General features: G+C 45.9%; 1 protein-coding gene across 3 annotated transcripts in view; it reads left to right on the top strand.

Annotated features, from left to right (window-relative positions):
- Positions 1-24,040, top strand: part of DYNC2H1 (dynein cytoplasmic 2 heavy chain 1) — a 413,010-nt gene that overhangs the window by 244,897 nt on the left and 144,073 nt on the right. For all 3 annotated transcript variants that reach the window (XM_066586361.1, XM_066586352.1, XM_066586344.1), the window contains exons 79-82: positions 4,280-4,435; positions 8,269-8,344; positions 10,134-10,333; positions 14,881-14,985. In XM_066586361.1, coding sequence (XP_066442458.1) covers positions 4,280-4,435; positions 8,269-8,344; positions 10,134-10,333; positions 14,881-14,985 — 537 coding nt within the window. The remainder of the gene's footprint in view (positions 1-4,279; positions 4,436-8,268; positions 8,345-10,133; positions 10,334-14,880; positions 14,986-24,040) is intronic.

The raw sequence follows: 24,040 nt of genomic DNA, 5'->3' as shown, positions 1-24,040 counted from the left end.
AGGAATAGTTATCCAAACTGCTGCCTTAAAAGGGGGGGTATTCAGGCAATTCAAAGTGAGCGTTCTCTGCTTCATCAGGCGATAACATGTAGCTCTGCAATATCATAACTAGGGATGAGCGAGTATACTCGCTAAGGCACTACTCGTCCGAGTAATGTGCTTTAGACGAGTATCTCCCCGCTCGTCCTTAAAGATTCGGGAGCGGCGGGGGAGAGCGGGGAGGAACGGAGGGGAGATCTCTCTCTCCTGCCCGCTCTCCCCTGCTCCCTGCCGCAACTCACCTGTCAGCTGCGGCGGCTCCCGAATCTTCAGGGACGAGCAGGGAGATACTCGGCTAAAGCACATTGCTCGAGCGAGTAGTGCTTTAGCGAATATACTTGCTCATCCCTAGTTATAACCTGTTTTACAAAGCTGCAGAGATTCCCTGTGGTCTCCCCTGCTCAGTTCTCCATTGGTAACCAGTGGTACGTCCCGTCGGCTGCGCTGTTTTCCTGGTCGGGCATGCTCAGTGCCTTCACATTCCGCGATGACAGCACAATTGGTACAGCTGTGGGTGCGCACTCATCCATAACTGGCACTGGGGCATTGTGGGAGATGCTGTTTTTGCATTCCCTGCTCCAATTTTAAATAATGTGGAAATTTGAAGCGGTGGGGGGCCAGTCAGCAAAAAAAGGTACGGGAGTGCAGTTTGACAATTTAGATGGAAGGTTGGAATAATGGCAATAAGGGGAAACTTTAGAGAAGTTTTGAAAGTTTTTTTTGCCCAGTCTCCAGCATCCCCCTTTAAGCCGTGTAGTGGCTTGCATCACCATGGGGAGAAGTAATGCCTATTAAACCCTTTCTAACTTTGGTGAGGAGTTCAGCCCTCTCTTCTTCACACAGCGGCATTACACCTGACACATTGGTTTTCATGCATGAACTATCCCAAGTCCTGTCACAGGGTTTCTTCTGGACTGGAGCAATCTGCAACTTGTGTTACATCTCAGCAGATTCAGGCTTTTTGGTGTTTTTGATCATTCTCTTCTTGTATAATGTCTCAGCTGACAGATGACCGGGCTGCTCAGTCCTATATATAATACCACTGTATAATGAAAGATTCTGCAGCTTTCAAGGTTTGAATCCCCTATGTCTTCTCTCCTGCACCTTCTCATCAGCTACTTTATAACCACAGCTAAAATAAAGTTGGTTGTGGTCATAAATTAGCTGATAAAAAGGTACAGAAGAGGAGAGCGCAGAAGCAAATCTAAGCCGTCAGTCCAGCTTCACAGATGTGTCTTCTATTGAGTCTCAGTCTGCAGTTTCTATATACAGGGATATGTAGAAGCTGCAGAACCAAAATTATGCATTTTTTTAAATTGCAAATATGATTTTCAGTGCGAAAGTGAAAAAAAAACCAACTTTCCCCCAAAGGTGTTCATAGCCTTTAACCCTTTCCAATCCACTGTCTGATGTCTAAAGACATTCTGATTGAAGGCTGTACAGCTCAGATGTCAGAAGATGTCTGACAGGGTATTCTTACTGTATATTACTGGCCGCTCTGTTGTTGGGGGGCCTCTCCGGCATGTCCCATACCGCAGTGCCGGCTCTATCAAGCCAGTTCACATCGCAACCACTAGGTGACCACACTAAGCACACAGTGTATGGACACCTCTGTACTTGTATTTTTCATGCAACTACAATTCAGGGGTATCTTTTGTAATAACTCGGTGCCGTTCCTCTGTTACTCCTCCTAGAAGTGCTGGGGAGTCTGTGCACAGCTTGTCCAATCAGTGTTGACTGTAGAGACACACCCCTTTAATAAGAGGAATGGTTCTCAATTCATTCAAAAATATTCAGGAGGCGTAACAGAGGAACGGCCCAGTACAGAGTCATAAGAAAGGGTCTCCCTCTACTACGAAGGCCGGGCTCGCACGGGCGTAATTTAATTGCGTATTACGCGCACAATGTATGCAAAGAGTCACACTTGCATATATAGATTGAGTATAAGAGCCGTCGCTCCGCCCCCATGGAGAAGTGGGTGTTATGTTTGTGGGCATCGTTGCGTTCGCCCTGGTGATTTCTCGGCAGAGGATGCTGGATCAGCGGGCACTGGAGAAAGTCAGAGGCAGGAACAGTTTATCAGCTGTTAGTAACAGCTGATAACCCGGAGCAGAAGGCAGGAGGGGTTTTTAACCCTTCCTGCCTTCTGCTTCCCCGATATACAGTGCTCAATGAGCACTGTATGGGGAAAGTGAAAGTAACATGTACTTTCACTACGGGAGCCTCGGGGGGTCATGTGACCTCCTGGGATTTCCCTGCTATGCAGAGCTGGAGGGTCAGATCTAGACCCTGGCAGCTCTGCAGGTGACTAATGTGACCACAGGGGTTGCTTTCCCATGTAACTGGGGATCCTATGGACGCCCTAGCTATAGTGGGAAAGTGTCAAATAAAGAAAAAAAAAAGTGAATGTCCCTCAGAGGTCTTATATGACGTAATGGGGGACATAGATAGTAAAAAACACAATTACATAAATAAGTAAAACAAAATAACAGAATAAAACAACAATACATAAAAAAGAAAGAGAATAACACAAAGCAGACGCCAACAAAAACCGTCGCCGTATGCGCCCTGTAAACCAAAACCATACATACTATACATCAAAACGTCCGAAATAAATAGAAGAACTCATTTCCATACTTTATTTTAGTGTAAATATAAAAATAATTTTTAAAAAAACTATAAATGTAAAAAAAAATCATTTTTTTTTAGCATTTTATCCCCAATAAAACAAAAAAAACGGAAAAAAAAGTCAGTGAAAAAGATATTTAAAAAATAGTCCTATATGTCACGGGAAAAAAAACGCAGCAAAAATAATTTTGGTAGCTAAAGGAAAAAAATGGAGCAGTAAAACCGCCACATGGGTAAAATCCCTAAAAAGTGTCTGGTCCTTAGGGTACAAAACAACCTGGTCCTTAAGGGGTTAAAAGGAATAGGTCACCTACTTTCATCCCTACTTAGGGCTGAAAGCACATGACCTGTATGTGAGCGTTGAAAGCCGCGCATTAGATGGCGCACTAAGTAGTTCGACCATTCTAATATCGTAATGGGCGGACTACTTAACAGTGCACCGCTCAATGTGTTCAGCGGCAGCTTTCAGCGCTCACGCTGGTGGGGCGAACGATGAGGAAGGTAAGTATACAGCGTACATCCTTGGACGTCACTTGCTTTCAGCCCACAAGCTTAGCTTATAGTGCTTTATGTAGATGACGGAATCTGTTTTAGAGCCAAACTTGCGGCTGTATTTAGAGAAGAGGTTGACTTGAGGCGGACCCTTTATGCCTTATTTATTTAAAATCAGATCTCTCTAAAAAGACCTTTCTGGTGCTGTTGGAAATATCTGGTGTGTTTTCATAAGGCTGCTTTCACACGGGCGTCAAAATCCTGTGATTTTCTCGCAATGCGACAGTGCTACTAATCGCATGTATATAAAGCCCGTGCTTTCCAATGGGTTCTTTCACATGAGCAATGTTCTCGAGGGTCGTGGCTCAGCCAATCAGAGCCAGCACTCAATGAACCAGTCACAGCCAGCGCTTCCTGAAGGCGGGGATTTTAAACCTCCAATCCAGGAAGGGCTGCCTGAAGACTACAGAATAGTGTGTCGGAGCTGCAGAGATGAAGTGTGCCAGAGCGGACAGCGCCTGATAGGTGATATATTACTTATTTTTGTTTATGCAGATAAGGCTTATTATTCGGGGTAAGGCTTAGATTTCAAACTCCCACCCCGAAAATCCCGGCAATAGAGCGCTACAAAGTTACGTGACTTTATAGCGTCATGTGCGACTTTGTAGTGACACAGAATCGCGATATTGTCGCAGTCAGATGCGATATGACTGCGATTTTCTTGTCGGCGATATCGAGTCTCCCGTGTGAAAGCGGCCTAATGGCAAGTTGCCACCATCACACTGCGAGCAGCTGGACTGCTGGAACAGTGTACCGTTTTGTATTTGCAGGTTTTAATAGAGCCCGGTCCGAGTACCGTATCATCCAGAAGGGTTCATATGATAGTTTCCGCCTCGCTGCTCTAAGAAACGCATATAATGACTTGTGATTTGGTTGATTAGCACTCTAATTCGTGCACCCAAGTCCCGTAACTGTTAGTAAGACCCGCATGATTGGCATCTGGTAGGGAGGAGTGAATCGGGAAATGATGTCTGCCTTATGGTTATTGCATATATCAAATAGAGAGGTGAGCAGGAATTGCTTCAGTTTCTTTAGCTAAATGCTAATTGCTATTTTTCAGGCACCTCCCGGACTGAAAAAGAACCTATTAAGGACTTATGAATCATGGACGCCGGAGCAAGTTGGCAAGGGCGGGCTAGCATCGCGGGCGCAAGCCTTATTCAACCTGGCGTGGTTTCATGCAGTGTGTCAAGAAAGGAGGAACTACATACCTCAGGTGAGCAAGTCCAGAAAATTCCATTCCACCTTAAATAGAAAGTATTTTTCTTATTACTTTAGTGCACCTTAAATGAAAAATGAGCCGTTTTGTAAATGGCCTTTATTAATGGCCTTTATTAGTCTTTAGTAACGCTTTCCTTTTTTGCTGTAGTCCTTTTTTTAATCCCCTCCTTTCAAGAGCCATCACTTTTTCATCAGTATAAGTCTTGTATTTTGCTGAGCAAGTTTTATTTTTTAATAGTCTCATTTTATATGCAGGGTGATTCAAAAGTCAGGGCCACCCGAAATATCTTCTGAGTGAAGGGAGATTTAATTAGGGATTGGAAGCCCTGCTGGGATGGGCATTATCAGTTCGTCCTGGACTCTACCAGTTTCCCTGAACTTCTGGATCAGTTTGCTGCCTGGCGTCCTCCGCCTCGGCCACCTAATGTGAACGCCTGTTACCGACCATCAGGTTGATCTCAGTTCTGTCCTGGAGTGTAAACGGCGTCTTTTGGTACTTGAAAAGAAATGTAATTAGAAACGTAAGCAGAGTTTTAAAGGGGTTTTCTGAGCAAAAACTATTGATGACCTCTCCTTGGGATAGGTCATCCATAGTTAATCGCCGGTGACCCACCACTCGGGATCCCCAGCAATCATCAGATCTCCCCCTCCAGCAGGCCGGACTTGCGTCATAGGGGTCGGGAGAGGAAGTACCCTTGCTGGTTTCACTCCCATTGAGATCAGTGGAAGCGGAAGGTGGATATTACACTTCCATTTCTGGCCCCGGTGTCAGAGGTGAAAGTGCTGGCGATGTAACAGCTGGCTGGAAACTAATTACGGTCCTTTTACATGAGCTGAGCATTCGGATTAATGTAATCAGCACTGAGCGACACGCGTCGAGCTGCACTCGTTTCGATCTCTTTTACACAGGCCAAGAATGGGCTTATAGAGACGAACAACCACTGCTACAATCATTCGTCCCCATAGGCCAGCTGTACATCTCCATGTTCACATAGGGAGATACATCTCCGGAATGATCCGCCCACGAACAAGTGTTTGGCTGATTATTGCTCTCTTTACACAGCCAATTTGTTAGGCAAATGAGTGGAACTTCAGGCCGATAATCAAGCTTATGTAAAAGGACCTTTAGTGCAGCATGAAGAGGCATTATACTGTATAGTAGATAGAACTTCTAGTGACCACCTCAGTGCATGTAGCTTCATGGACTCAACTTGTGGTCAACCAGAAAGGAATCAGTTGGTTGCTTGACAAGAAGAACTCACACACCACACAGAGTAAGCCAAGAGGAGACGCTACAGATTCTAGAAGACCGGGGCTACACAGCAACTCTGCCTGTGAAATACATCACAAAGCTCAACCTATTGAGCAACACCTCAACCTATTATAAGTGAATGTCGCACCAAATCCTGCAAGTTTGGACTTATTGTGATTGTTAAGTCCTGGTCTCAGCAAGTTGCAACACGACAGCATTATCTTAAGGCCCTTCCAATGCATAGATAATCGCTCAAATGACTGAACGAATTGACAACATTTTTGCATAAAATTACTAGTTGTTTGCTCAAGTGGGCAGATGTCTATGCGAGGGGTTATCTAGCCTCCAGGATTCCATTGTCTTCTGCTGTGTGTTTATAGGAGGGATTATCTGGCCACCAGGATTCCATTGTCTTCTCCCAGCAGAGTAAACAATGTAATCAATGTCAAATTTAGAAGAGAGGCAAACGACGCTCACCAATGAATGACCACCGCTGACCGCGAGTCTGTATGGCAACTCAAAGGTGCTTCAGCCTGAGTCAAAGAATATCAAATATTTAGAAAAGGAGGATGAAAAGGCGGCACTCTTTGGTCTTCAGAATAAAAAGCAGCACTGATATGAAATGTAGTGCTGCTTTTCATTCTGATGATCAAATGATGTACTCATTGTGTATGTAAGGCATGTACACAATGAGTGCATTGTTTACTCCCCTCAAGTCGTCAAGCCTCTCAAAATACTGAACGATTTCCATTCAAATGGAGCGAATTTTGAACGTCCTGACGATTGTTTTTATGCCGGCTAATGCTCAGTGCTGAACAAATAGCGCAGGACTACCCGCTTTTACTTGTAATGATTATCGCTCACTTTTGGCCGTTAATTTTTGTCAATAATCATTGCGTGTAAAAGGGCCTTTACATCAGGTTGCATTGTAGCAGGGCAACACTACAATCTATGGCCAAGTGAAGTGCATTGCGGCCAAAGTCACCGTGCAGCACCAGCCTAAAGACCCTATTACATGTGTGCATTGTTAGCACAATGGAATGAAGCTTTAATTAGTAATGACATGCAACAATCATGGGCCCTCATTTATCAAAACTATCCAACAGTAAGTCTGTCCTTGCTGTCCGTAGAAACCAGTCAGAGCTCGGCTTTCATTTCTCAATCTGCTCTAGAAAAATGAATCCTGAGCTCTGATTGGCTGCTATGGGCCACAAGGACAGGCTTATTATTAATGAGGCCCCATAGATCATCAGTGTGTCTTGAATGAATGTAATTTTGTTTCAGAAATCGCCTCTCATGCATAATAGACATTAGAAAATGAAACTTCAATTACATTTAAACCTTGGAGATTATAGCCTTTTTATCCATCTATTTAGCTCTGAGTTGCAACCATGTTAATTTATCCTGAGTCCGCATGACAATAAATTACTTAGCACCTTAACATTGTGAGCCAACCTCATTTATCCTGCAGACCGCTCCTGACACAGCGGGTGAAGAGTGGAGACCCAGGAGGATTTACCGCGCCTAGTTATAAAGTCTATTATAGTATGTAGATTGACCAGGGCTACAGATGCATGCAAAGCCTCAGCTTACCTGCTATTATATCTCATATATGAGAACTGAAAACATTTAAAGGGAAGCTGCCATCACATGGATCCCTTCAAATGAACCTGTCAGATTGAACATGACATCCAATCTTCAGGAATCATATTATAGGGCAGGAGGAGGTGAGCAGATTGATATATACTATTCTACGGAAAGTTGAGCAAGAATCAGAAGTAGTATTTATTTCCATATGTTAGTACTTAGTAAGGGCTCGTTTGACCTTAAGGACATTGGATACTCTCCATGACATACTTTCTACTAACGTCTGATACACTTCAGCTGGTATTTCCCTCCATTCATCCTGCAAATGTCTGTTGAGTTCTCTCAAAGAAGATGGATACTGTTCATATTTTCTGACCCGACATTCCAGTTCATCCCAAAAAGGTTCAGGTTGGGACTCTGTGCAGCCAGTCCAATCGTGGAACATCAATAACCTCAACCAAGGCAAAATAGCGCTAGATTTGTGACAAGGCACGTTGTCTTGTTGGAAGTATGGCCGACCATTCCCAGAGTATTACCACATTGTCAACAACCTGTTGGCTAGAATGGCAAGGTACACCTCTGTGTTCATTGTTCTTGTCACTAACATCCCCAGACCATAATGGAACCTCTGCCGTACTTAACTGATTTGAAGATGGAATAGTGTGATTCGTCACTCCATAGAACGTTCTTCCATTACACAGCTGCCCCATCATGACGATCATTGCACCATTGTAGATGGGCTGATGCAGAGAACTTGCCATATGTTTGCCGGATGAATGGAGGGAAATACCAGCTGAAGTGTATCAGATGTTAGCAGGAAGTATACCATGGAGTATCCAATGTCATCAGGGCTGTTCTCTGGTACTGGATATACTATATATTTATGTATGTGTATATAATATATATATAATATATTTCATTTTTATTTGTTCTTTTGGTGCAGGGCTAGAAAGGTATTCTCCTATTTACCAGAAATGTTTTATTTCTAGGGCTGGACCAAATTCTATGAATTTTCTCTGTCGGACCTCCGTGCTGCTTATGATATTATTGATCGTCTTTTTGAAGGTGCGTCTCTGCAGCTGCTGTATAATACAAAAGCAATAAGCCTTGAGAACTAATCTGTACGTTCAGCCATTCAGAATGTAGGGGGACGTATGAGGGTTCTTGGATCTTCTCCTTTGTTTTGCTCAGAAATAAAAAAAAATAATAAAAAAAAAGACTGAAGGTGTGAATTCCGCCCTGTTTATTGGGTATTTTGACGATGACGGACTTATACGGTATATCCATAACATATTCAATATGCAAACTGTAACAAAAGTCATTGTAAACTTAATGTTAAGGTTTGCTGCCCCTACACATTTAGCATCTAAAGGCCATGTACGCTTTTGGGGGCAATCTTTATTTTCACTTAAAGGGGTTGTCCCGCGGCAGCAAGTGGGTCTATACACTTCTGTATGGCCATATTAATGCACTTTGTAATGTACATTGTGCATTAATTATGAGCCATACAGAAGTTATAAAAAGTTTTTCACTTACCTGCTCCGTTGCTGGCGTCCTCGTTTCCATGGAGCCGTCTAATTTTCGCCATCTAATGGCCAAATTAGCCGCGCTTGCGCAGTCCCTGTCTTCTTCTTTTTTCAATGGGGCTGCTCGTGCTGGATGCCGGCTCCGTGTAGCTCCACCCCATCACGTGCCGATTCCAGCCAATCAGGAGGCTGGAATCGGCAATGGACCGCACAGAAGCCCTGCGGTCCACCGAGTGAGAAGATCCCCGCGGCCATCTTCATCAGGTAAGTAAGAAGTCACCGGAGCGCGGGGATTCAGGTAAGCGCTCTCCGGTGTTCTTTTTTAACCCCTGCATCGGGGTTGTCTCGCGGCGAACGGGGGGGGGGGGTTGAAAAAAAAAAAACCTGTTTCGGCGCGGGACAACCCCTTTAAATACATGTGTTTTAGACTGAATTAGTTTATCATTCAGCTTTAATGTAATATTTTACACCATTTATCTTCTAAAGGTTCCATATATCATTGTATCCTGATGATCGGTCATCAATAGTATGCATCCCGGAATACCTGTTTTATGGGGTTTTCTCCCCTTTTTTCTCTGGATCCCCATCTATCAGCTGCTCGTCTGGCCTGCTGTTCCCAACAGCGGGCCGGACATCATAATAGGCGGACAGGCAACTCTCCCTTGGATTTCCATTGAAATCCGAGAAAGAGCTGCACTGCTATTCCACTTCCTGCCCCGGACAGTGACCTATAGTGGAGTAGCAGCGCTGCACCCCCATTCATTTCAATAGGAGTGAAGCTGGCGTTCCCACTTCTTCCCCTGTCTGCTGATGACGAGGTCCGGCTGTTTGTACCGGATAGCAGATGGCGGATGGGGAGTCTTGCGTGGCGGACCCCCATCTATTAATTACTGATGGCCTATTCAGAGGATGGATCATCAGTGGTAAAAAAAGGCAGAAAACCCTTTAATCCCTTTCACAGGCACAGCTTAATAGGCCAACATCCCTGACAGCTCTGTGGACCTTCACAAGACCCAGAGTGCCATTTTAATTCCAAGACTTCCCTCTGTCGGGCCATTTAAATTCCAAGACTTCCCTCTGTCGGACCATTTAAATTCCAAGACCTCCCTTTGTCGGGCCATTTAAATTCCGTTGTAAATATGGGCAGCGACAGTAAGCGATTAAGACCGCAAACACTCACGCACGTCTAACACACATGTATGTCGGAATGTGTTAAGGGGTTAATTTGCCCAGATTTAAAGGCGTTTTCTAGGATTACGTAATACAAATAGCAGTTTCATATGCATGTATATAATGTATCCATGTCACATCTGTTTTCCTTCTTACAGGTGGCAGAACCTTTCAGTGGAATTTCGTGAATGGTCTTCTAGAGAATGCCATATATGGAGGACGGGTGGATAACTATTTTGATTTGCGAGTTCTTCGCTCCTACCTGGAACAGTTCTTCAATCCTCATACGGGAGGGATAAGAGGAGGCAAGACTACATTCCCATTGTCTATTCATTTGCCCAGTTCCTGCAGCATTATGGTAAGATGTTTATGTAATCTGGTAATGGGGGGCTCTCGGTCTACGGTCACCACAAACTATAAAATAGACTTCAGCTGAGATTTCTAGTGACAGGTGAAACTTGTGTGATATTGTTAAGCCTCCTTTACATGGTACGGCTCTGGAATATTTCAGTGCTCGACAGCCGCCCCAGCGATTATTGCTCATGTGCGATCATCGCTCAGTGACTGAAGGTGGAGCGGATCGGTGATCGTTGCGGGCCCCCCACCTCCATTCACAGTACCAGGCCATTGTTCATAGAGGACCGCCATCCTGTTTATACAGCAATGCAGCGGCAGACCGACAATGGTTTTTATGTCAGGAGGGGAAAGGTAGGAGAAACAGATTAGATATTAGACACTGAGGGTGATGAATGAGTGGAACAGGTTGCCACGGGGGGTGGTGAGTTCCTCTTCAATGGAAGTGTTCAAACAAAGGCTGGACAGACATGTGTCTGAGATGATTTAGTAAATTCTGCACTGAGCAGGGGGTTGGACCCGATGACCCTGGAGGTCCCTTTCATTCTATGATGGATCTGCATGAAAGATCTGATCAGCGATTTATGGGTCCTTCACTGCATGTGTTCATACGGCACAATTGTCGTGGAAACCACTCCATCTAACGATCGATTTGCACAATGATCGTGCCGTGTAAGAAGGGCCTTAGGCTCTTTTCACCAGTGTTCATTAGATTTCCCCAACTTATGCCAGGCGTGCAGCGGCATCTGTTGTCTCCATTGTAAAAAGTAAGATTACTGTGCCGTAAAACACTGAACGCTCCTGTTTGGAATAGCACTAAATGGTGTACTGATGTATGCCATCCAGATAGATGCCCCAGGGGCACCAGGGTCCCATAGATATGCTTGGTGTTTGCGCAAACCGACGCTGCAAAACACAGTGGGAAAGCCTTAGGCCGCCTGCACAGGGCCGGGTCGGACCCCGCTGCGGAGCTCGACCTGGTGAATTCTGTGTACCTGTCTGGTGTCTTCTTTCCTGTGCTGCGGATGTGCCAGCCGGTGCACATGTGCGGTACAGACGACGACGCACCGTCGCTAGGCGATCCCGCGGATCCCGCAACCATTATGCAATGATAATTGCAGAATCACCACGCGACGGACGGTTTCCATTGACTTCAATGGAAGCCGTCCGTGCGGAGCTCGCACACAGTCGCAGCATGCTGCGATTTCTTCTTCACAAGCGGAAAATCCCAATCAATTTCCGTTCGCGGACATGGAATCGCATATTGCCATAGAACTCTATGGGTTGGATTTGCTGTGGAATCCGAAGGCAGATGCCGGCACACGGGGGGATTTGCATTGTGAATTCCGGAGCGGGCATCCGCCTCCGGATCTCGCAATGCAAATCTGCCCGTGTGCAGACGGCCTTACCTGAACATGATGGGGATCATCTGTTTTACAAAACCCTTTTTCAAATACCCTTTTACAGAATTCTGATTTAACCCTTTAGTGACAGGCCTGTTTTGTGCTTTAACGGCCAAGCTTGTTTTTGTTGAAAAAGTTGTATTTTTAATAGCGCCACTCTGGGGTGCATTTAATGTGTTGTAGAACTTTTACTAAAACTTTTTGGGGGTAGATGACAACCCTTCCAGAATACAGCCATCTTTTTTTTTTACCACGTTCTCTTCTCAGTAAAAATAACATAATTTTCTCATCTGGATCAGCACAAGTCATGGGATAATTTTTTTATACTTTAACACAATAAAACCTCTTTTGTAAAGAAAAACAATCTGCATCGCCGCATTTTTATTTTTCAGTTTTTAATTCATACCATTTTGAGGTAATTTTGACTTTTGGATTTTTTTGGGAGGCGAATGAGAGAAAAATAGCAATTCTGGCGTTACTTTTAAAAATGATTTTTGCTGTATTCACCACAAGATTAAATATTTCCCTTGTTTGGGTTGTTACAAGCGCGGTAATACTTAATGTGTTTTTGTTTTTTTTCTTTTTGTGTGTATTTTTTTAAATTGGATTTTTTTTTAACTAAACCTTTGGTTCACTAGTATGCGCTGCATTAGTTGTGTAGTGCATTCTATAATGCCTATGACATCAGCCTATTAGACTCTGTCGGAGGCAGGCTCTGATAGGCTAAATTGCATGGTAGACACGAAGGCCTTTGTCAGGCCTCTGGCTACTATGGGGACCCATTGGTACCTTGCGATTGCATTGTAGGCTGCCGATGGATGACAGCAGAAGCCCCCATGCCTTGTTACCTGCTTACATGCTGCGGTTGCTATTGATTGTGGCACATAAGGGGTTAAACTACCCGGATATGAGGTTTCTCCACTACTAGCAGTTAGAGCAGAAGCCTGGCTGTCAATAGTCAGACAAGCCACCGCCTACATGTAGGTTTGAAGACCATTAGTGAAGACCGTAAAAAAGCGTATTGGCTGTGACTAAGGGGTTAACACGAGGCTCCACCATTCAGAACCCTCATCTACTAGCTACAAAGAACGTCTCTAACTTTAGAGGACCCGGCATGTAGCATCACCCAGACAATCCATTGGTTTCAATGAGCATCGAGTAGTACTTCACATCCCCTGCAGCGCCACCTCAGGGGAAATTAACACTTGCTTGTTGGTTCCTCCGCAACTTACAGCAGATTGCTGAGGTTCCCCTGTGATCAACAGATCCATCTAACAAAAAGGGATTGTCCAAAGCAAAGCGTTAAATAATCTCTTCTGCCCGGTACTGCAGCTCCATCCAGCTCATGTGCAATACCAGGAACCGCCACTACGAAAGTGCGGAGCTGCTATTATTGTGCTGATGTAGAAAAATGTAAAAAAAACTGTATATACATTATTGGTGTTGTTGTAATTGTATCAACTCAATAAAGGTAGCATTTATGCAAAACCGTGAATGGCGTACATTTACGATGGCGGACTGGCTGTATTTTTCCATTCCACTTAATAAAAAGGTAATAGAAGTTAATCAGTCAGCTATCTGTACCCCACATTGTTGAGGGCTCATTCACACCTGTTTTTACTGGTTCTGTCTGAATTCCGTCCAGCTGTTATGTTTTTGGTGCAGAAAAACTGAATTTAAAAGGAAATATGAGTTTCCGTTTTTCTCACATTGATTTCAATGGATTAAAAAACAAAAACAGACCCTTTCCATGTGATTCCATTACGGTTCCTTTGGAAAGCATTGTGTGTGGGGTTTTTTGTTTTTTATATACCTGCCATATTAGCTGTATTTGCCATTCAGAACGCTAGGAAAGTTGGATAATTACCACTAAGTGTTCTATTACACGGGACACTTCAACCATCCCGGCGGTTATGGCTCCTTGGCTTTTCCACAGTAGTCATTCACTGAACAGAGCCGCAGCGCCCCCTGGAGATCTCTTCCCACCACCCATCCCCATTCATAAATGAATGACTGCCTGTTTGCACAAGTCGAAAGTTGTTTGGTTTTTAGGTGAGCAGAAAGCCAAGCGCCTCGGACCAGTGAGCGATTTATTTCTCAGGGCCTTGTTTACGCAGGATGACAGTCGCTAGTGAGCGATTATCCGGGTGACTGTCAGTTTGTGTAAAAGTACCCCGAGCTTCTTGACATGGCAGCCACATTTGTTATCTTCTCACACAAGCAAGTCTACGGATGTCACTGGTTTCCGGTATGACAACTGTTTTCCATCTGGTATGTCAATATGGTTGAATGCACACGGCAAGTCTGGATTCCGGCTGCGGAATCCCGCACGAAATCCATCCCTGACTGCGGTGAGTGACCCTGTGTACCTGTCATCTTCTTCACCGACGTCCGCGCAGACCTGACGGTGGATGGTCCGCGCGGCTCGCCGTTAGACATGTGCAGTACAGATTTTTTACTTTAACTCCTGCTTTTACTGCGGAATACGCGGCCCATCCGTAAAGTCAATTGTGGACGGGTTGAGGGGAGACTTCCATGCAGGAAACTGGAGCATATGCTGTGATTGTTATCCACGTTCGGCAACCACAATTGGTTTCCGCTTGTGCACAGGAAGAATCATTTTTGCATTGCATGCTATGGGTGATATTTTCTGCGGAATCCGGAGGTGGTCGCCTGCTCCGGACTCCGCAATTCATATCCGCCTGTGTGCACTTGGCCTAACTCTGTATTAGTAGCATTGCATATGGCCATGATGGCGAACCTATGACATGCTTGTCAGCACTGACACGCGTAGCCATTTTCGCTAACACACAGCCGCATACAGAGAAGTATGGGGCCACATGCCGAGAACCGAGAAGGTTTCATCCCCGACTCCTGCACGGCCAGGTGCAGTAGCCAAGGATAAAATATTGCTGTAGACACGCTGTGCCGGAGGTCTGTAGGCCAAAACAGCAGAACTCCGGCACAGAGCGTCTAGTTCTGGAACTTCCGGTCGGCTGAGCAGGAAGCTGACACACCAAGCTGAAAAGGTTGCCCATCACTGGCATATGGCATCAGTCGTCTCCATCTAAATATTAACATGACTTTTGTGATCTGTGATCAGGATCATCCGTGGGTGACATCTATACTCGTATTTTGTTTCCCGCAGGAGTACCGCAATGTGATTGAGAGTCTGCCAGAGGACGATCCGCCTGCTTTCTTCGGCCTACCTGCTAATATTGCCCGTTCTTCCCAGAGGATGATCAGCTCTCAGGTAACGTGTCACTTTGGAGGTAGTATACATTGCTGACAAATGATGGCCACCGTCCGTAGCTACAGTGCAAACCTACCTGGCAGCTTGGTGCTGTCACACTGCAGAGACCGGGTTGGACTTGTGATCACGGGCTACGAGGTCACCGGGTGGCATCAACCACCCTTCAGGTGTCCTCGGTTTGGAGAAAACCTCTTGATGGAGTTCGCATGTTCTCCCCGTGTGTGTGTGGGCTTCCTCTCAGTTCTCTCCTTTCCTCCCACACTCCAACAGCCCAGTGATACATTAATTGGCTTCTTATGAAGTTTTATGTCCCCTGTGTGTGAGAGATATTGAAATGAGATTGTAAGTCCCACAAGGGGACAATCTGTGCAGGAAATCAATTATGATCAAATCAAAAGATCTCTAAATGGTTAATACGATAAGTGGCTGAAAATGCTGTAATGGACGCTTCGTAAATCTGCCGAATGTATCCAATATTAATATGATTAACTACATTGATTAAATGCTTGAAGCCCTTAATGAATGTTCATTAGCAGCCATTGTCATTAGGAAGCACAAGTGTAAGAGGGTCAGGGCCATTTACACCGGGCGATCAGCGCTTAGAATCCTTCAGGCTCCCGTGACAATGATAATTGTCCCGTGTAAATGCATGCAGAGATGAGCGAGAGGAGTTCGGTGTAAACAGCAGTTGGTCACTTCTTAACGACTGTCTGCTCATTGTGAGTGTGGGGACAGGGGGAGAGAGCTCCTCAGCCACTCCACCTCCAGGCCCGCAGCGCCAAGAGCAATGCCAACGATCCTCGCTCCTGTACAATAGCGCTGGATCAAGCAACACTGGGACGATTGTCGGGCATCAATATCTTGTCCCATGTAAACGGGGCATTAGGGTGGCTTTATACAGGACCGCTATCGTCCAAATAGTCGCTTGTTAGAGCAAATGTGTGTGACGTTTGTTCCGTGTGGACTCGGCTACCAAAGGTGGAGCAAGTGAGAATTCATTTACTAGTCACTTTTCGCTTTGTTTCAGACCATTTCCTAAAATCAGTCACTGTTTGATTACTTCTCATCTGATGTAACTAACTGGCAGCTTTGCACGGAGGTGTGCCCTTGTTCAATGTGCACCTCCCACTGAATGCTGATTGGCTCCCGCTTTTTTTTTTACTTTAACCCTTTGCAATCCAATTTTGACTCATGGTTTCCTAGGGGGCTTTCTATTTCTGCCATTATACAACGGCGCCATCTGCTGGCTAGAGCCAGTACTGCGGTATGTGACATGCTGGAGAGGCCCCCCGACAAAAGAGCAGCCAGTAATCTACAGTAAGAATACCCTGCCGGATGTCTTCTGCCATCGGAGCTGTATAAGCTTCAATCAGAATGTCTTTACACATCAGACAGTGGATTGGAAAGGGTTAACGTTGCCCTCCCACTCAAAGCTTGTTGATTCCAAAACTATAGAAATACGTGCAAGTGATCCTCGACCAAACAGTCCCTTCGAGAGAAGACTCGCTGTTGGTCTCCAGATGGTTCTTGACCATCGAGGAACCACCGCAGCAGCGAGTGTTCACTCCAGGACCGCTCGTACGTGTTTATGTGCATTCAGTGGACGTGGCCACCAATGAGCGTGCGCTGGGAAGAGAGGAAACTTCAAATACACACCCGCCGAAGAACCTCATGCCAGCTAAGTAGTCAACGAACTGTATTTTGGCCCATGTAAACGCTGCCCGTGATTTGTTCAGCTGTCGCGATATTCAACAACCACCGCTGTGTGTAAAAGCGCACAAATAATACTTATGCGAACACTTTAGAGTGCATTCACACGGCAGAGGCGGATTCCGGACTGGCAACAGCGGCGTCCACACTTACCTGCTCTCTTGAATCTTCATCTGTACTGCGGATGGTCTGCATGGCTCGCTGACATGCGCAGTACAATCTCCTGACTCCTGCTTTTCCTACACCATCGATGACGCAGAATCAGCGACCTTTCCACAATGTCAATTGCGGAAGGGCTGCAGATCAAACAGAATCCGCGCAAAAGTGGGGCATGCTGCAATCTTTCATCCGCGAGCAGAAACTGCTATTGGTTTCCGCTCGTGTGCATGAAGAATCCCTTTTGCATAGCATGCTATGGGCGGTATTTGCTGCAGAATCCAGAGGCGGTCGTCTGCTCCGGATTCTGCAATTCAAATCCGCCCGTGGGCAGGCTCCTAAGTGAATTGACTATTCAGGTGATGGTTGTCCCGTGTAAAGCCACCCTCCGGGTGTGATCACATGAGGCAGGTCCGCCGTGGATTTGCTGCAGAGTAAGATCCGCAGTGGCAAGGAACACACCAAGGTGCGCGCTCTTCGTTGCATAGACCACAGTGTAACTGCTGTACCTTAGTGGCACATTTCACCTTATGCATTACAAAGGATGAAACCGGCAGAGCAAATCCACGGCATAAACTGACATGCTGTGGAATTAAGATCCACCGTAGGGGGTTTCTGCAGATTCTGCACAAGAAAATAACGGGGGGATAAGATAATGTCCCATATGGGGGCATAGAGTGACGATCAGAGAGCGCCTTAAAGGGGTTTTCCAGCACTAGACTATTGATGACTTATTCTCCTAGTTGAACGGTGGCGGTCCATCGCTCTGGATCCCCACCATTTAGGCCATTGAAGCTGCTCAGGTGAGTGCCATCGTCACTTTAGTCCATACCCGGCACAGCATGTATAGCAGCTGTGCTCTGCATCATAGCTCTGTCCCATTCACTTGAATGGGATAGAGCTACTCGCAGGCCACACGATGAATGACCTTGATGTCATTGGACTGAGAAAAGTTTGTTGTGCTTACCGGAGTAATCAGCGGGGATCCAAACTAGTGCGCCCCCACCAATCCACTGTTGATGACCGATTTTGGGAATAGGTTATCAGTAGTTTAGTCTCTGAGAACCCTTTAAAGGAGCAATCTCAGAACAAGCATTGGTAAAAGGAGAGGGAATATGCAAATAGGAAGAAGCAACCATGCCTCTACAGCGCCACCTATTGGAAGGCCTGTTAACAAGCCTTGTAACAATGACTGGAAATTTTAGCCAAAGCCAGAAGGAAAACATAAACCATCCGCAGACACCCGCTTCGAGAGAAAAAATGGGGAATCCAGGAGATGTATCCCTGCTGATCAGTCGTTGATGGCATAGCCTAACAATGTGTCCGCCATGTCTGTCCTGAGACCCCTTATATTGCACACCTCCGTTTAGCCCGTTGGCTCTGTCCATATACTTGTGGTGCACTTTTGTCGTATATATTCAAATATACATCACCATCATGGTGTGAACAAAGCCTAAAGGTCCTTGTATGCAGGCAGATCATCTTCTCACGGTTACCAGCGCCGGCGGACAACGAGCATGGCGGTCGCTGCTTATACTATCTAGCCGGGCGGATGAGCGCAGTATGGGGGCAGACGATCCATCCTACAATTGTCGGGCAGCCACACATCTCCTTGTATACACGGCCAACCAACAAGCATTTCTGCGCATAGAAGACACAATCAGGTGGCGAACGAGCGTCTGCTCACTTGTCAGCGGATCATGTTTACACATGGAGAATGTATCCGCCGTCTGCGCACCATATCCGGTATTTATTACATGATCCTAAAGGGATTGGTGCTGCTGAGAAGTAGTCTGTAACTCCTGGACGAGGCCGTAATTGCCATTCAAGCACAATAGAAGCGAGTGCGGAGAATGGAGAGCTGCGTTCCTGGCATTCAGCGCTGACAGCTCCTTTTTTTGAACTCTCTCCTTATTGAAAGCAGTAAGAAGGGGGTCTGATAACAGCATTACCTAAGAAAGCCCTGAAGTTTAGCCGCTCTTCCTCCATCCACAAGGTCACCGGCAGCCTTTTCACACTGTTTGTCGAGCGATTTCTTTCTTTTTTTAAAAAAAAAAAGCCATTATCACTCTTAACTTATTATGGGATTTGCAGCGTGCGGCACTGAAGCCTTTAGCAATAGTCAACAGTGCTGAGTTATTGACCCTCCGAGAGACGAGGCATGAATATTAACGTCATGCAGAACCTCACAGATTGCTTTTCTCTTGACGCAGGAACATCGTTTTGTCATATTTAACCTTTTAGAGGGAAGCATCTCTTTTTGGGAATCCTATTTGCAGAGGGACTTTTGACCTTGAAGAAAGGACTTGTCTGCTTCCACGGAGGACAGTTACTGACAGCCATTGTGCTGTGTGAAATCTGCATGATGCCGTACTGGTAATGGCATCACACTTCAGAAAACTGTTTGTACAAGACTATTGGCCTCTAAAAAGTTGCTAATTTTTGCACGAGTCTCACTTGTACAACAATGTGGGACTTTTCTGCATTTTCCACTGCTCTTGGAGGTTATGTAGTAAGGGGACCAGTCAAATTCATTATAATTTACATCAGAAATTGGCGTAAATTATAGCAGAAGGCTATGGTGGGTTTTATCTGCTGTAAATTTCAGCACGTGGGGCAGGCCAGCCCCAAGATGGCGTCAAATGTATTAAGGCAATGTTTCATCAGGAAATGACATACTTTTATACATTACATATTTTTTAAAGCATTGTTGGTGGTTTTTTTTTTACATTTTCGGTCATATTCTATAGTTTAAAAAAATTCTAAAAATCAGCTTTTTTCACACTGACCACAGAGCCTAATAGGCTGATACTTCCAGATCCGTGGGGCAAGCTTTGCACCTCCTCTGCCAAGCACTCACTGCATCCTCCGGGAAAGTGGAGAGCCAGTAAAATGATGTGGTGAGCCGGAATCAGTCTCTGTGCCTTGAGTATGACACTATCTACTATTTTACTGCAATTTTGTGCGGTCTGCGTGGAAGGGGTTCAATGGTCTGGGCAATCCCTACTTTCTAGAAGGGCCCCTTAGCAAAAAGTTGATCACAGAGTGTTCCTGTATTCTGTGGGGAAACCTGCTAGGGAGTGTTCAGTGTTCCTGCAGCGCTATCACAGGGCAAATGAAGCATTACAGAATGCTCAATTGGGACAGGTCCTCCGGAGCAGAGACACTCTATAGCCGATCTGCACTCTGAGTAAATAGGAGGGTCCTCATTTCTGAGACAGAGGTCCCTAATGACAAATGGGTTTTCAATCCCCTATTTTTGAGACTTGAACTCTCGTTTAATGTTGTTTGCGAGGTGAATTTTGTCTTCTGTACTCCCAATTCTTTAGATGTAGTGGAAGAGGACAGTGCAGACGTCCAAATCTAACCAGCTGTCCATTCAGAGATGTCATCAGTACTGAGCTCCCCCCCCCCTCTACCCCCTCCTCCCCCCCCCCCCCCCACTCCCCTACCTTTTTCTCTGTCTTTGTTATGTCCCTTTTACACGGAAAGACCGTAGTCAAAACGACTGCACAAGTGCTGACGTTAGCACTAATCTCGTTAGCGGTCATTGCAGATCATTTAGACTGAAAGACTTCCATCGCCGAAACGCGGGCTTCAATATGGAGCGCTGAGCGGGGAGCGTTTACACGGAACGACGATCCAGTGACGATTTTTATGCTGATTGAAAGTCAACGATAACTAATAGTAAACGACTTTTTTTTGCATGTACACTGCAAATTATTGCTGAGTTTCGTCCCGTGTAAATGGCCCATCAGGTTGCTCTCACACCTGCGCTTGGTGTGCAGACTGCGCTATTTTCCCATTCCAAAAAAAACTGAAATCTTACGAAACGGAAGAAAACTGAAGCCTTTCCGTTTGCTTTCCATCTTTTTTAAACCCAATTGCAATCAATGGAGAAAAAAAACTGATTGTTTCCATTTTATTTCAATTTCTCTCCTCCAAAAACTGAGCAGAGACACAGAAACCCCGAACTGACCCTAACGCCGGTGTGAAAGCAGCCTTAATCTAATTAGCTGTGTTTCCCCCGCCGCGAGCAGCGGAGATCTTCCCTTTGTTTGTACTTAACCTTCAGCGAGCGGTTTTAACTTTGCTTTGTAAAGCTCCTGCATGCAGCATAAAGATGCGGCGCTGTGACAGATCGCGTTAGTGTCTGCGAGCAACCCATGCAGGACCGCGCCGGGAACAGCCTGCAACAAAGTGACTCATCCGCCTTCTATTATACATGAGCGGACGCCCGCAGCAATCCAACACACGCTCAGATCTCACCATGTGTATGTACAAGCTTTCATTTGATGAACATGTCTTTCAGCGTTCTGTCTTTTCCCCCCTTGCCAGGCCTGAAGGGCTCGGGATCTGGTAGTTCTAGATTGTTCCATGCATTCGTTTCGGAGGAACATGCCGCACTCATGAGGTTTGCCGTCATATTCTGGATCGCGTGTCATTCTTCGAGTGCAGTTCTGCGCAAGCACAGGATTAGTGCTTAGCACAGTAGTTTTCCTCCAGAAGGAAGGAAATTCCCTCATATTAGCCGAATTAGAGGCTCCTCTGAAAGCTGTTTCAAAATTCTTGAAAGGTACCTTCACATGGGGCAATTATCGCCCAAATAATGGCCGCAAATGGCGATTTAGGTTGATAGTCGTGCCATGTACACCAGGCAACTGAGATGGCAAACCGCGATTTTGGTTGATAGTCGTGCCATGTACATCGGGCAACTGACATGGCAAAAATCAAGCGACTTTCTGCTTGTGTAAGTAGGCCATTGTTTATCTTTAAGCAGTGAATGGAGGTGAGCGGTTGGAAGAGATCTCCGACGCGCTCCACTTCGTCTCTGAATGACTAGCTTCGGTGTACCTTCAGTGTAGAGCAGAGATAGGAGAACTGATTTACATACTTTTTCCCATGGAGCTTTGCCTGAAAAGAAGTCTTCATACATTATCTGAATCTCATCAATGATAACCACTACAAAAAGCGGGTCAACCAAAAAACAGAGACATTGTGATAAACGCCAAGCACTGATCAGGCAAGAATGGGTTATCATCGGTCAGGATTCGACCCACAAGCTGATATCTAGTAAGCGAGGGTGAATTGTAGAAGTTGTGAAAAATAGGGTCAGCACGGTTCATATTGAGTCTTTGCCTAAACTTAATGTATTTGTCAATATATGGTTAAAAAGGTTATGAAATGCTTCTTGCTATACGTTAGTATACCATACAAACATCTGACTATGGCCTCGTTCACACAAGTGTTTTGCACATGCGTGTGTGTGCGCACAAATTCGCGTGTCCACAGATGTGCCAAAACACGAGTGAACGAAGCTGCTTGCCTATTGCCGCCAATGGGGCCGCTCCTGCTGGCGGCTTCATGGAAAGCAATAGGCTGCCAACACCCCCCCCCCCCCCCAATCCCCAGTGATTTTCGGGGAAGGGCGTTAAATATAAGCCCTTCCCTGAAAATCATTCCCAGCTGTAGTAAAAAATATATATATATACTCACCTCTCCGCCGCTGTCGTGGCTCGGGCACTGTAATGAAGTTCTATCTGTAGGCTGCGATTTAAAATTCCCGCCTGCTGAAAGGGCTGCATCTGATTGGCTGAGTGCTCAGCCATTCAATGAATGACAGCTGAGTGCTGTCTGTAATTGGTCACAAAGCTTAGCTAATCACAGGCAGCGCTCAGCCATTCATTGAATTCACCGAAAATCACTGCAGGGGTTGCCGGCAGCCCATTGCTTTCGAAAGGGCGGTGGCCCCATTAAGAAGCAATGGGAGAACATGGCGATCCCCTCTCACAGCTGTGACATCTGTGGTAGGGAATTCTTAACTCCCCGCGGGCAGTCCCCTTGTCACTGAACACTGTGACAGTGCTGTCACAGTGTTCAGTGACATGGGGACTCCCCGCGTGGAATATTGATGCGCAGCACGGTCGTATGGCGCACGCATGTCCTATCTTTTGCATGTGCTTGAATTTGCACGCCTGTAAAACACGAACATGTGAACACAGCATAGGAAACCAATGGTTCTAATAAATGCGCAGTTTTGTGTGCACGTAAACGCGCTCGTGTGAACGAGGCCTAAGGCCAGCTGCACAGGTCCAGGTCGAATTCCACATGCCAGAGCCCGCAGCGTCTTCCTTCTTCATAGTCTGTACGGCAGATGGCTGCCGTGAGCCGCCATCGGTCATGCACAGCACAGATTTTTATATATGTTTATTTTTCCTGCGCCATCGCTAGGCAATGACACGGAATCCGCGACCTGTCCGCAATGTTAATTGCGAATGAGCCAGGGGCCGGACGGCTTCCACTGACTTCAATAGAAGCAGTCTGCGCGAAATCCGCATGAAAATAGAGCATGCTGTGACTTGACCTCCGCTCGCGGAAATTACAATACTTTTTTAGCAACAGTGCTGGAAGAATTGGTTTTCCATAGGATGTTATGAATGGTATTCACCGCGGAACTGCGGTGCGGATTCTGCAATGCAAATCCGTTTGTGTGCAGGCGGCCTAAGGCTGCCCTCACATCTGTGACAGGGATCCCCTTTCCTGCTCCATTTGGAATGCACAAAGAGTAATCTCCTGGCCGAACGGCTTAAGCGACTCGATTGACTATAACGGCATCTGATCGGTTTGTGCTCAGCTGACCAGCATGCAGCGCTATTTCTTTTTCAGTATTTTGTGCCGGATCTGCGAAATAACCTCCAACCTGGAGGTCCCAGGGCAGAAGTGAAGGCAGCCTAAGGATGGGCTCACATGGGGCAGAATTTCATGCTGACATTCCGCATGCATTCTAAAGCCCAAGCAGCAAAGTGGACATGATTTGCAAAAATCTCGTCCACACACTGCGGACAGTCCGCTGCAGGCAAGCCACGCAGACAGTGACATGCAGTGCAGAAATCAAATCCACAACATGTCAATTGTATCGCCGTTTCCGCTGCGAGCTCTCCCCTCTCTATGGGGAAAGATTCCCACAGCGGAATACAGGCAGACAAGCCGCGCCAAACCTGCGCTGTTCTTGAAGCTGCCTTTCCGCTGTGGAAATCTCGCAGAATTTCCGTGCGGTCCCGCTGCGGACATTCCGCAAGATTTCTGTCCCGTGGGAACACAGCCTTAAAGATCTAAAAGCACTAAAGTAGAAAACTCTGAAAAGCTAAATTTGTGTCAGTCTCAAAACTTTTGGCCACGACTGTTCATG

This window comes from Eleutherodactylus coqui, chromosome 1 (genome assembly GCF_035609145.1).
Source record: "Eleutherodactylus coqui strain aEleCoq1 chromosome 1, aEleCoq1.hap1, whole genome shotgun sequence".
In the NCBI taxonomy this organism is placed as follows: domain Eukaryota; kingdom Metazoa; phylum Chordata; class Amphibia; order Anura; family Eleutherodactylidae; genus Eleutherodactylus; species Eleutherodactylus coqui.
Note: the sequence above shows the minus strand (reverse complement) of the source record. Positions and strands in the feature narration are given on the sequence as shown.